Genomic DNA, 11,621 nt, shown 5'->3' with positions numbered 1-11,621 from the left:
TCCTGGTCTCAGTACAGCCACTGACAAGGTTTTAGTTGTTAGACAGGTGATATTCCCTTCTTCCCCAGCCATTAGCCAAATTCCTTCATTCCCATTTTAGTCTACTGTAAAATATTTCTAGAGTTTCAAATAAAAATTATTTTCCCATTTTATTTCAAAATCTTTGGTAGCTGTATTGTAAAATAGCTGTAGCATTTCCTGCAGAGCTGGCAGCATTTCAGAGAGAAATTATTTTTTCATTACATAAAATTTATTAAATGCTTTGGGACAAAAAAATCCCCAAACTATAATAATATTAACAATATGTCTCCCTTCCATACTCAGTTAAGAAAGCTGAAGAGCTTCTTTCATGTTGAAAAAAATGGAAAGAAAAAAATAATTTTAAGGCATAAAAATTCATTATTATTTATTTTGTCCTATCATTTTCCCAGTGGTTTAGTCTCTAACTGCAGTGGCCATTACAAGCCCATAGAAAGCCAAAGGAGAAATGCATTGCTCTGGGCTTTTTATAAAGACAGAGTCACTTTTTGAGATAAAACAATTGTTTTACCTGCTTCCTCCTCCTTTGTCCCCTTTCTGTGTAAACAGCATCCAGGTGCTATTGTTAACTCAGATTTTAATGTGTTTTGATATGGGATTAAATACCAGGACCATAATGAAAAGATAAAAATAAAACTGCTTTAATGGCTTAGACACCAAGGTTTAATTTTTTTCAAGTGACTTCGTTAGGGAGGAGTTTATGTGGAGAGAGTTTCACTGGACTATCCAGAGTCCCGCTTTTGTCTCCTTGACTGGAAAAAAGGCAGCTGTGACCTGTAAACACACACACACACAGAGTTTTCTCTTACTGCAATGTGCCACCTGAGACAGAAAAACAGCTGCTGGGAAATCATTTCACTAAGTAGTATTATGCATTCTTATTTAGTCTGGAAAAGAAAAAAAAAACACCTTTCTGACTCCTGCCTTTAAAATTTGCACTATTTTATGAACCTAAGTATTGTTCTTTTTTGTCTTTGAGCTTTACATAATTAACAAGAAAATTGAAATTGCTCTAAGTTACAAATAACCCATTTTTCCTGACTATTGATTAAGACATTATTGAATCAATCAGTCACACTCATCCATCTTACATTTACTAGATCTATACCTGCACACACCTAAGTACTGCTTTTACATTTGTTTGCTTATATATGGAAATAGTTACTTTTGCAAGTAATATTATATAAATTTTAATTTATATTGACATACATCTTATAAATATCAGAGATTCTTGCAGTGCCATAAATGTTTGCTTTAGTGAGCAGTTTATAACTAGTTTGCATTTTCAAAATCAGTGTTAATCTAAACCTAACCTAAACAGTTTAATCTGTTTGCACAAACACCCAAAGCACCCAGCAGCTGTCAGGATTCTGTGATTGCAAAGGACAGCTCTAAATAGCCTTTCTTCTTCTTCTTCTTTGCGTTTAGGAATCACTTTCCCTTCAATAACTATTGTAGAAAAGGATTTTTCCTCTGAAAACATCCAGAAACTGGAAAAGAACAAATTAATCCATTAACAAATTAACAAATTAATTTAGTGTAGAGGGTTCTAGTTTATCTTACTGCATAATAATTCAACATTCTGTTGAATGTTTTACCAGAAGATTACAGGAATACAAAATGTGATAAAGTAATAATTCTGGTAACATTTCACTTTTCTCTCCTCCCTTGATTTCTGAGATGAAGAATGGAAAATCTCTACCCCTCTTTTTATTTTCTTATAGCTTAAGGGAGACAGAGGGGAGAGTAATTATTCTCTATTTACACTTCATATTTTCCACTATGTCTGGGGTTTGTGCATTGTTTCTAGTACATACTTGTCAACAGATGTATCTCCAAGATTTAAATATAAAGGGGAAATATTAGAAAGTATTAGCATGTCTGGCTGCTGCTGTCCAGCAGATGAATGACAAATTCTAGTGACTGGAAGTTGCTCTAATTCCAGAATCTGTGTTTGTTAGCTGAACACCAAAGTAATCTGTTAATTAATAAGTGGGGATCTCTCTTAACTTCTTCCTCAAATTCCTTCAGATCATTATGGAATGGACAAGGTTCTTCCCATATACTTCAGCCTTCTTCCAGGTGAATCATCTTCTGGAATGTTATTTACCCTCACAGGTTTTGTCCTCTCCCAGTCCAAGAAGATAAATATTAGTTAGACCCTCACACTGTTCAGTCCTTACTTCATGGAAGCAGAGATTACCCTTGCTTTACCAAAGCTAGAGGAAACAGATGTACATTTTCACATTTTGGAATTTGAAAGTTAAAACTCAGCTTATTTATTATAGGTAATATTAAAAGTCTTTAGAATTTTTTTTTCTAAAAACAAGCTATCAAGCAGGAAATGGAAACCCACACCAGAACTTCAACAAAATGATTCATTTTTGATAAAACCCTATCAACTAAGTGAAACACATTTAGTAACTCATCATTCTCTGATTAAACTCTATCAAAGAAAATCAGTTACTGCTTTATAACTTAAGGTTACACCAAAAAGATACTTCCATAACTTGATGAACTCTGGAGTTTTTCTCTGAACAGGACAGATAAACAGTAGCTTCATTTAAATGTCTTGAAAAGCCAGATAATTTATCCAACACTTGTTTCAACAGTATAATTTCCCTCTGCATCTCTGAAGTCCTACAAAGTACTCACAGGGATTTGAACTGGAATTTCCATTGAAAAAGGGGAACTTTTCTGTTCTAGAGCCCTCCTGAGAGGAGCTAACACAAGTAGACTAATGAGGTGAACCTATTTGATCAACTTCCTCATCCCTTTCCACAACCTTATCTTCTCAATTGCTTTATATTCTTAATTACCACTTAACTTCTTGTGGTTTAGGTTATCTGATTAATTGCTAACATGGAGGAGGGGGAATGGATTAATAATATTGAGGAGTTTCCTCTCTGGAAATGCAAACTGGAAATATCTGATCATAGCTAAGAGGTGAAAGGATGGTCCTGTCATAAAGCATCAGTTGTGAAACTTGTCAAAACTCTCATGACATAACCTCTGAGTGTCACTACACCTTTTTAAAGAGATTCAGGCTAAATACAAGCAAACTGACTGAAAATGATGAAATCTGAAGTCTTTTCCTCAGTTTCCATCTCTCATACAGAGGGCTGATATTACCTGAAATAAAACCTGAAGCAGTGGTCATTCAAGTTCCTTAAATGCAGCAAGATCCTGTGGCAGAAAAACTTAAAATGTACATGTGTTCATGTGTGAATCTTTGCTAGACCTTGAACGGTCACACACCTGGTTGACTGCTCTCTTGCTCATGCTCACAGTGTTTCAAGTTTGGGAAGCTCATTAGGAAAAATAACACTGGGCAGTGTTGTTCAGATTTGATTCTAGCAAAGCCTCTGGCAAAAAGAGCCAGGAATTTCACAGCAGATTTCAGAATTAAAGGCATTTAAGCCTGAGGACATGAATCAATGAGTGTTAATCGCTGATTTAGGAACCACCTTTATAGAAGCTCTAAGAACCACATAATTTGTGTGGCACAGAGAGCAGGTCTGGCTTGGGGACAAGCTGTACCTGCTTTGTGCGCTGCCAAATGACTGCTGCAGCAGAACCTTCTCACAAACACAGTTTCTGTTTCAAAGTGCTGCATTACTAAGAAGATTAGGATTTGTCAAAAATGAATGGATTGCTCCTATAAGTGGGTCGGAATGTACTGAAATTCTGAGGGCATTGCCTTTTAAAGAAGCCAAAAGTAGCGTCATGTAAGGGTATTAAGTGAACGATTGCATTAACGACTTTAATTGCTTGTGTTCACTTTTGTGCCCCAAAAAGGGGCACCAAAAAATAGGATAAGTCTAATAATTTCCAAGTAAGAAAAGCCTTTCTTAAAAGGAGATTGCCAAAGATACGTTCTCGGACAGATGTCCTAGACAGAGCCTGTTATCAAATAAATTAGGCTGTGCCTAATGTTAGAATCTTGTAAACACACACAGAACTGTCACAACATGACTCCCTTCTGCATTAAGAACGGTCTTTTCAGAGCAACGCACACCAGCTAAGTAGTGGGCAAGCTGCACAGTTGCTAATGCCACTGTACTTTTTCAGGAAAAGCCTGTCTTTGGTCTGCTTACTTTCCTCAAAAATTCCATTTGCTGTGCCTTTGTTCCTGTTTCTTTCTCTGCCTCCTGTCTTTCCAGTAAATTAGTTCTAAAAGATACCCGTAGACATAAAAAGGGACTTGCCAGGATTCACATGCCTTCAGAGTCTTTTGTTCCAGTTTGGAAGTGAAGAGAAGGGGCTTCCTTTCTTGCTGGTTAGTAATTGTATTTGGTATTTTCTCTCCCTAGGGAAGAAGCAGTGGCCGCTCATTATCGCTTCCTGGGAGACCTTCTTCATTCATTCCTCGAGCCATGTCTCCTACTTCTCCTCTTGTATTTCAGCCCGCCCCTGACTACTTCAGCAAGCCAGACACAGCAGCTGACAAGCCTGGCAAGAGACTGACTCCCTGGGAAGCAGCAGCCAGATCTCCCCTTGGCCTGGTGGATGAAGCATTTGGTCCCCAAAGCATGCAGGAATCCATTGCTGCTAACGTGGTGTCGGCTGCTCGCAGGAAAACGCTTCCTGAGCCACCAGATGAATGGAAACTTAAAGTTTCTTACGAGCCTCCAGCCCCCAGTGGTAGCGTAGCCTTACTAGGAGGGAAGCAGTCGGGGGTTCTATCACCCCGAAAAAGCTCCCTGTCTGCCCCCAGCCAGGCTGGCCCTAAGCTGCAGTATCCCTACTGCACTCAGCGCTCCACAACGGATCCTGATATATTATCCATGGATTCCAGGTCTGACTACTGCTTGTCAACAGCTGATTCAAACTACAACCCACAGCCAAGGGGATGGAGGCGTCCAACATGAGCAGCTCAAGGGCCTGGGGCATTTTCCCTTCCTCCAGCTCAGCAAGCCCTAAGATTTGAGTTGGAGAAGGAAAGTTTCTTGCTGGCCTGATGATCTCTGAAGTAAAAAAAATGAGGAGACAAAAATTGAATGGAGCACAGTTTTCACATGTCTGCAGTGCTAGCAGCCTCTAGAATAGACTCAGTTTTACACCTAAGATAGTTCTGTTTGTCAAAAGGCAAAAACACGCATTTCTTGGGGTGAGGGAGGAGATCAAAGTGGGTCAATCCATGTACACGATGCAAAAATCTAGCAAGGATGTAGAAAGTGACAGCAAAAATGTTTGCAGTTAAGCTAAAGTGGGAAAAAAAGTAAAATAAGGGCATTTTAAAACCAAGAAGTATTTTACAGGATCTTGTAGGTTTTCTGAGTATGTTTGACATGAGTTCCAAGTTACTAAACATAGTCACATTTGCATAAGTTCTAATGGAAGTGGAAGACTTTGAAGCAGTGGCTTATTTGCCATATGGTTTTTTTACTGCATTTCTATAATGAGCTAAGAAAGTAAATCCGTGAATACTTTTACTGTGGCAACAGTTAAAATACATCTGTGGCAATGGTACCTGAATCACCACAACATGTAGATACAGGAAATCGTACACAGTCACTCATTTCAGGCGGATTTCAGGACACTTTCAGTGAAGTTTTACAGCTTGATAATTAACCTGAAAACACCAGGAAGAAAGGCATTGTTAATAGAGATCAATACCATGATACTTGAACAACAAAAGAGATGAGGAGTGTATTTAAACTGGATTGCATGATATTTTTGTAATAAACTATCAAACAAGTCAGAGGCTGAACAGCCTTTATTTCTCTGAGAAACGCACTATTTGCTGAGCATTTACTGCTCCAGTGCCTGGTAATCCAACTGGCTGAGCAGTTATTTGAGTTTCTGAGGTAGCTCAATGTTTAGAAAGCTTTTGAGTTGTATCTTCAGTTGGGAAGACATAGATAAGTTGTTTAGCAAGGACAGTCCCTGCTCTATGTAGAAATTGGTACGTGACAGAGGGCTTCTGATACGTGGTGCACGGCGTGAGTCTAGGAACAAATATTTGGGTGGTTGGTTATACCTAAGTGATGTTGATGGATGTGAAGGGATGGTGAATAATTTTTGCTTCTGAGACATACCTTGCATTTGCAGCTTATTTAAACAGTAGAAATATGTGGCTAAAAATGTGTGTATTCCAAGCTTCCTGGGTAGTTTAGATGTTGTTAAAGTATTAAATGAGCACCCCGAGTTTTACAAAGTGCTGTCAATCCTCCTTATTTTGTGGGGAATTCTTGAAGGATCTGTCAAGCACAGTCAGCTGAAATTACTGCAGAAGCACTGTTAACTATCCTTAGTTGCAGTAAGGCTGTCACTGGGAGTGAAGGGATTAGATTAGAAAGAACTAAAGCATATATGTGGTAAGAAAAAATATAGTACAAACTATTCCCATCTGCAAAGAATTTTCACTTATAGCAGTTATAAAATGTAATTGGTATGAAGGAGAAAGGAAAATTAAATCCAAGTTCATTTGAGCTGGAACATCCCCTAAAAGCAAATAGTTACAGGGAAAATATAGCCTTAATGAGTTTAAGTTGGCAGAAATTCTGTAGCCAAACAGAAGTCTCCCTCAAATTCAACTGATCCTTCTGACCAGTCAGGAAATGAAGATGCGAGAGTGGTAAATCTTCCGAATAGGATCATATTGCTATAGCACTTTACAGATTTATTTCACTATATAAATTTGCAAAAAAACCCAAAAGTGATCTAGAAAAATGACATGAACAAGGCTGCCATGATAAACCTGAAAATGAGTTTTGCACCTCAGAGTTATATATGCACATAATCAGAGTAAATTTTCCTGCCACACAGGCAAAAATAGATGTTTCTTCACAGAGGCCTTCAATGTCCTCTTTTATCACAATTGGGAATATTCCACCAGTGGGGCTGTGGAAGTCCCCTTAGCCTTGAGGGCTTATCCTCAGATCTAACCCTATTGCCCTAGAAATACATGCCAAATCTTCACTTAATTTCAGTTAAATTATAAATCAAATTAAAATTCAATGAAATTTAAAGTTCAGGGTCATCAAGACCTTAATTATTCAATAAATACCAGGGCATATGCATTTCACAGAAGGCCTACATTCTGAAAAGTGCATGCCTCTCACATACTTTGCTGATCTGTGGTCCATATTACCATAACAAAACAAGTTCCTGTTTTTAGGTCAAGTTCAGGTTTCTGTTTTTAACTGTTTCTTTTACATCACTAAACAGAAAACCAGATTAATAAGTTTGCATTAAGGCATATTTTTACCCAACATCATTATTTTAATTCTAAGAATTGAGCACCTAATTTTTACATTCCCGTTGAGACTAGTGCTGTGAATTCTGAGGTCATGCATCTACCAGAAGCAAGTGTGTGCTTAAATTTAAGGTACATGCAATTAGAAATTGCCAAAAGTATTTTTAAATGTTGATGTTGCAAAAAAAAGTTATGATACAAAGTGATCCCTGGAAAGGCTTTAATGCTGTGATCACATGGCATTACAGAAAAACATTCTCTAAGATGAAGCCCTAATTCCCCACCCCAAAAACACAACAAAAATGGAAGTGAAGAGTTTCAGACAAGATCATGGACTTCTTGCCAACCTTTCTAGAATAAAAAATGTGCAGCCTTATAATTTCATTCTGTTCACAATAAGGAATTAATCTCTGAGTACTTCTGTGAACATAAGAATTCCTGACTCTGAGTTACATGTAGCTTTGTATCTTATGGTAGATTAATTTGAGTGTTTAATGTGCCCTACCCCAGATTTTTTTTATTTTTTTTTTTGTCCTCCTGCTGAGGATTTCTTAGCTCCCTTTTCCATGTGGATTCTCCCATATCTAATATGGAATGAGTTCCCAGTGCAGCATTTCCCTCAATAGCAACACTGGTAAATGGATCTGGCCTCCCCAGCACCATTTTTACAAAGTCTGTGGGCAATGGATTGTCTCTGAGATCTGTTCCTCTGCCACAGAGAAATGGAACTAATAAACATTTTTGAAGTTATTAATGGGAGGGCAGACTTGAGGGCAGGCATGCAGACAGATCACACAGCCTTGTTTAGAAGGAAATCAGGCTAAATCCAGATTGAGACCATGTAGTGATTTTGAAGATAGCAGCAGACCTGGACCAGTAAATGAAATATTAATGCATCAGAGCTTTAGAAGGACCCCACGGCACTTTTCACTTTCTGTCCTTCACCCCATTCCTCCACTGCATCTTTCTATCAAATAGTTGTGACTGTTGTGTGTGAGTTCTGAATATATTAACGCAAGAATTTCATACATTTGCTTTTGAATGCACAGATCTGCTCAGTAAATGTGAGGAAAAACTTCTCTCAATATTTTAAATCGTTGGCTTTGTGCTCACCCTTGGAGGTGTCTCTGTTAACATGCAGAGCATTTGAATACACAGTATAACTGAAAATTTAGTTTCTTTAGTGATGTTAGATGATGATGTTCACAACTCTTGTTCATAGTTTGTTTTCATTTTGGTGTGCTTTAACACAACCAAATATCTATTCACACTGCATTTCTGCCTAGTAGCAAGAGACTGTGTTATCTTTATAAAAGACTTTTCACTTCTGAAGACTTTTGCTCATTGCAAAGGACACTTTATTTCAAAGTGCATGCCAGCGATGTAAATTGTATCACATAATAAAGCGATTTGACCAATCAGATGAGAAACACAATTTTTTTTCCCCTAAATTCTTGTCTGTTTGTTTAAATAATCTGAACTCAAGTAAAACCTAATCTCTTTTTTTCTGCACCATTTTTAGACTCACTGACTTTGCCTGTCAGTGACCTCTTGCTGGTATGAGCTTCTAGAAGCTTAAATCAGCATCAGGTCAAAAGGCAACTTATCAAATTTAGTGGAATTTCATTTCCATACTGACTAAGCAGAGGAAGGAAACGCAGTGAAGCACAGTCTACCCAGGTTAAATAATACAAAAAGAGCTATTTTTATTGTTTGAACATTTCACCCCAAAAATCTGCTACTAAAATCTACTCACTATACTTACTTGTCTACTTTACTTGCACCTAACCCTCTGATTAGTTCCTTATTCATTGCTGTATTCTTGTTTATTCTCAATTGAAACATACTGTTCAAACATGAAATAAATATTGTGAATAAATTGTGAACTCGGTCTGTACACTATGCAGGCTATTTGGATAAATAGCTTTTCAGGAAATAAGGCCACCATATCCAGTCTAGCTGTGGCAAGCCAGATCAGATTTTCACTGTAGACATGAAACGAATCCCAAAGCAGTTTTTGCATTTGTAAAGCAAGCAGGATTTTGTCCCCAGTAAAACAAAAATGATTGATGCATGTAAAACTTGGGGAACTGAAAAAGCTCCTCAACAGCATTTTAAGAGCTTTGCTCTACAAAGGATTTGCAAGGTTACAAGAGACCCAGTACTATTCCTTTCCGTGGCTACATTTCCATTCTTCTTTGGTAAGTTCTTAAACACATCATAAAGAAAGCAAGCATAACCCGGATTCACAGTTTAACATAACTCCCTTGACTTCAGTAATTGGCAACAGATTAAAACTCTCTCTGCCAGTTGAACAGTCATAGGTTTTGTAGGGTGTTTCACTCTCCAGAGAATGTACCCTGGGTTTCTTGGAATACCCTCGATTTTCTGGAGCATTCATCAATGCTTAAGAGCATTTAAAATTACCCCACTGTGGCAGACTGCTCCCTTACTGAATGTGAGGCTGGTGGAAAGAGGAATTTTAAGTCCAGAAAGGTGGATGTTTCCAGGGCAGTGTCTGGTTTTCCTCAAACTGAATATTTTTTGCTATGAAATTGTTCCCTGGATATATTATTGGACTTTAAAAAGAAGCCTTGTGTTACTGCTGAGTCAGAAACAGCGCCCAAGATGCTGGAAAATGTCTGGTGTTTGCTCACATATTTTCAGTCCTAAAAAAGGACTTAAGCATTTCACACTCCAAACAAAATTACCTCGGGAGTGTTTGTGTGCATGCATGTCAAGTTGTGAGGGTTTTTTATGGAGAAAGAGAGGTAATGGTCAATTAACAGATGTTAATGGAGAGCTAGGAGAACATACTGTGCTGCACTGCAGTGCAAACAGCTGGAAGGTTACAGTACACTGACACATGTAAAAAAGGTGTTGATAAACCTCTAAATCTAATTTTATCTTTAAATCAAAACTCAAGGGTAACTTTGTCTAAATACTGCAGAGGTTTGTGACTAATTTTTTCCCTATAAATAAGGAAACCAAAGGAACGATGTGCTAACTGCTGGACAAAAAATATTGTATGTTGTAAATAATTTAAACCAGGCTGTAGACAAGCAGAATTTGTCCAAGGCAAAAATGGAAATTAAGAAGCTTTACAGAATTAAAAATCTGAATAATGGATGCATTGTTTCTATATATTCTATATTGTTTCTTTATAATTGGTATAGTTTCCCAGCATGAACAACCTCACTGAACTGTGGCAGCTATAAAAAAATTGCCACTCTTTATATTATAAACAACTGCTAAGTCATCTTCTTTTTAATCATGCAAATATCAATGGATCACTTGAGTTTAGTCTCAGAAAGTCAATTATTTTTGAAAAACAAGAATCAACATAAGGTCATAATATTCTTAACTATGTGGTATTTCTAATGTTTTGGGGACTTTTTCTAACAGAAGAGCTTCTAAGCATAAACTCAGTAGTTTTGATCAGGTGCTCATCAGCTACTCTGATTTGTAGTTCTCTTCAAGACAGTTAAATTTAAATGCAAATATTTTGCCTATAAAATAGTTTGTATACAAACACAGGACTTGAAACTCCCTAGTGAATTACTTGTATGCAAAATAGAATACTTTCAAGAAGATGATCCATCTGGGTAAATTTTATAGTTTCCAAGTGATTCCCCACCACAGATCCACATGATTTCATGAGTTTGTGAAAGTTCAAGATTACTTTCTCCACTATGTCTCTGGAGTTCACCATTCTTTACTTCCTTCTGCAGTTTAAAACCCCAAGAGTTTTTCCATGTGGCAGTAAAATTAAAAGATTAGTGTAGAAATTAATGAATCTTCCTACTGAATCAGTATGCCCTGAGAAAACTTTTATTTTAAAAAATTACTAAGAATGAAACAAGGCAACAAAACTCCTTTGACCATGTGGAGCAAAATCCTGATACCAGCTAAGTCAATGGGAGCTTGACTAATTTACTGCTTGTGCCAGCAGGGCAAGGACTTCACCTCACACAGAAATGTGCAGCACCACAAAACATGACAAATTTATAAGTACTGAATTGGTGTCAGCAGTTCTGTAGATTTCTGTAGCCTGTACAAATGAAAATGTGATTAACAAAACAATAAGACATTAATCAGATTTTGTAATGTTACCTTCTCTTAGGAACTTGCTCAATGATGCGCAGAATTATGGAGAGTTATCTCAGCTGAGACTCTGCTGAGGCTCAAGTTGCTGTCTTGGCCTCCTGTATAATCAGTGTGGAGAGGCATTCTTAAAAAGAAATTAACTCCATCCCCAAATAAATGCCTAAAATAGGTGGACTGAAGCACCAGGCACAGCCTTACACCACTCCAAACTCACCTAGGCTTGCAGAGATCTGTTTGGATAATTCTGCACTTGAGAAATGGATCATCAACAGAA

The 11,621-nt window shown here is 37.5% G+C and overlaps 1 protein-coding gene across 2 annotated transcripts in view; it reads left to right on the top strand.

The window, feature by feature from the left end:
• Positions 1-10,296, top strand: part of SYNPO2 (synaptopodin 2) — a 79,145-nt gene extending 68,849 nt beyond the window's left edge. For both annotated transcript variants that reach the window (XM_005533146.3, XM_088056238.1), the window contains one exon: positions 4,353-10,296. In XM_005533146.3, the coding sequence (XP_005533203.3) occupies positions 4,353-4,910 (558 nt within the window). In that variant the 3' untranslated portion in view covers positions 4,911-10,296. The remainder of the gene's footprint in view (positions 1-4,352) is intronic.
• Positions 10,297-11,621: the final 1,325 nt, after the last annotated feature.

Source organism: Pseudopodoces humilis, chromosome 6, assembly GCF_049639895.1.
Source record: "Pseudopodoces humilis isolate 2021_Gansu_Grassland_sample_001 chromosome 6, ASM4963989v1, whole genome shotgun sequence".
Lineage (NCBI taxonomy): Eukaryota > Metazoa > Chordata > Aves > Passeriformes > Paridae > Pseudopodoces > Pseudopodoces humilis.
Note: the sequence above shows the minus strand (reverse complement) of the source record. Positions and strands in the feature narration are given on the sequence as shown.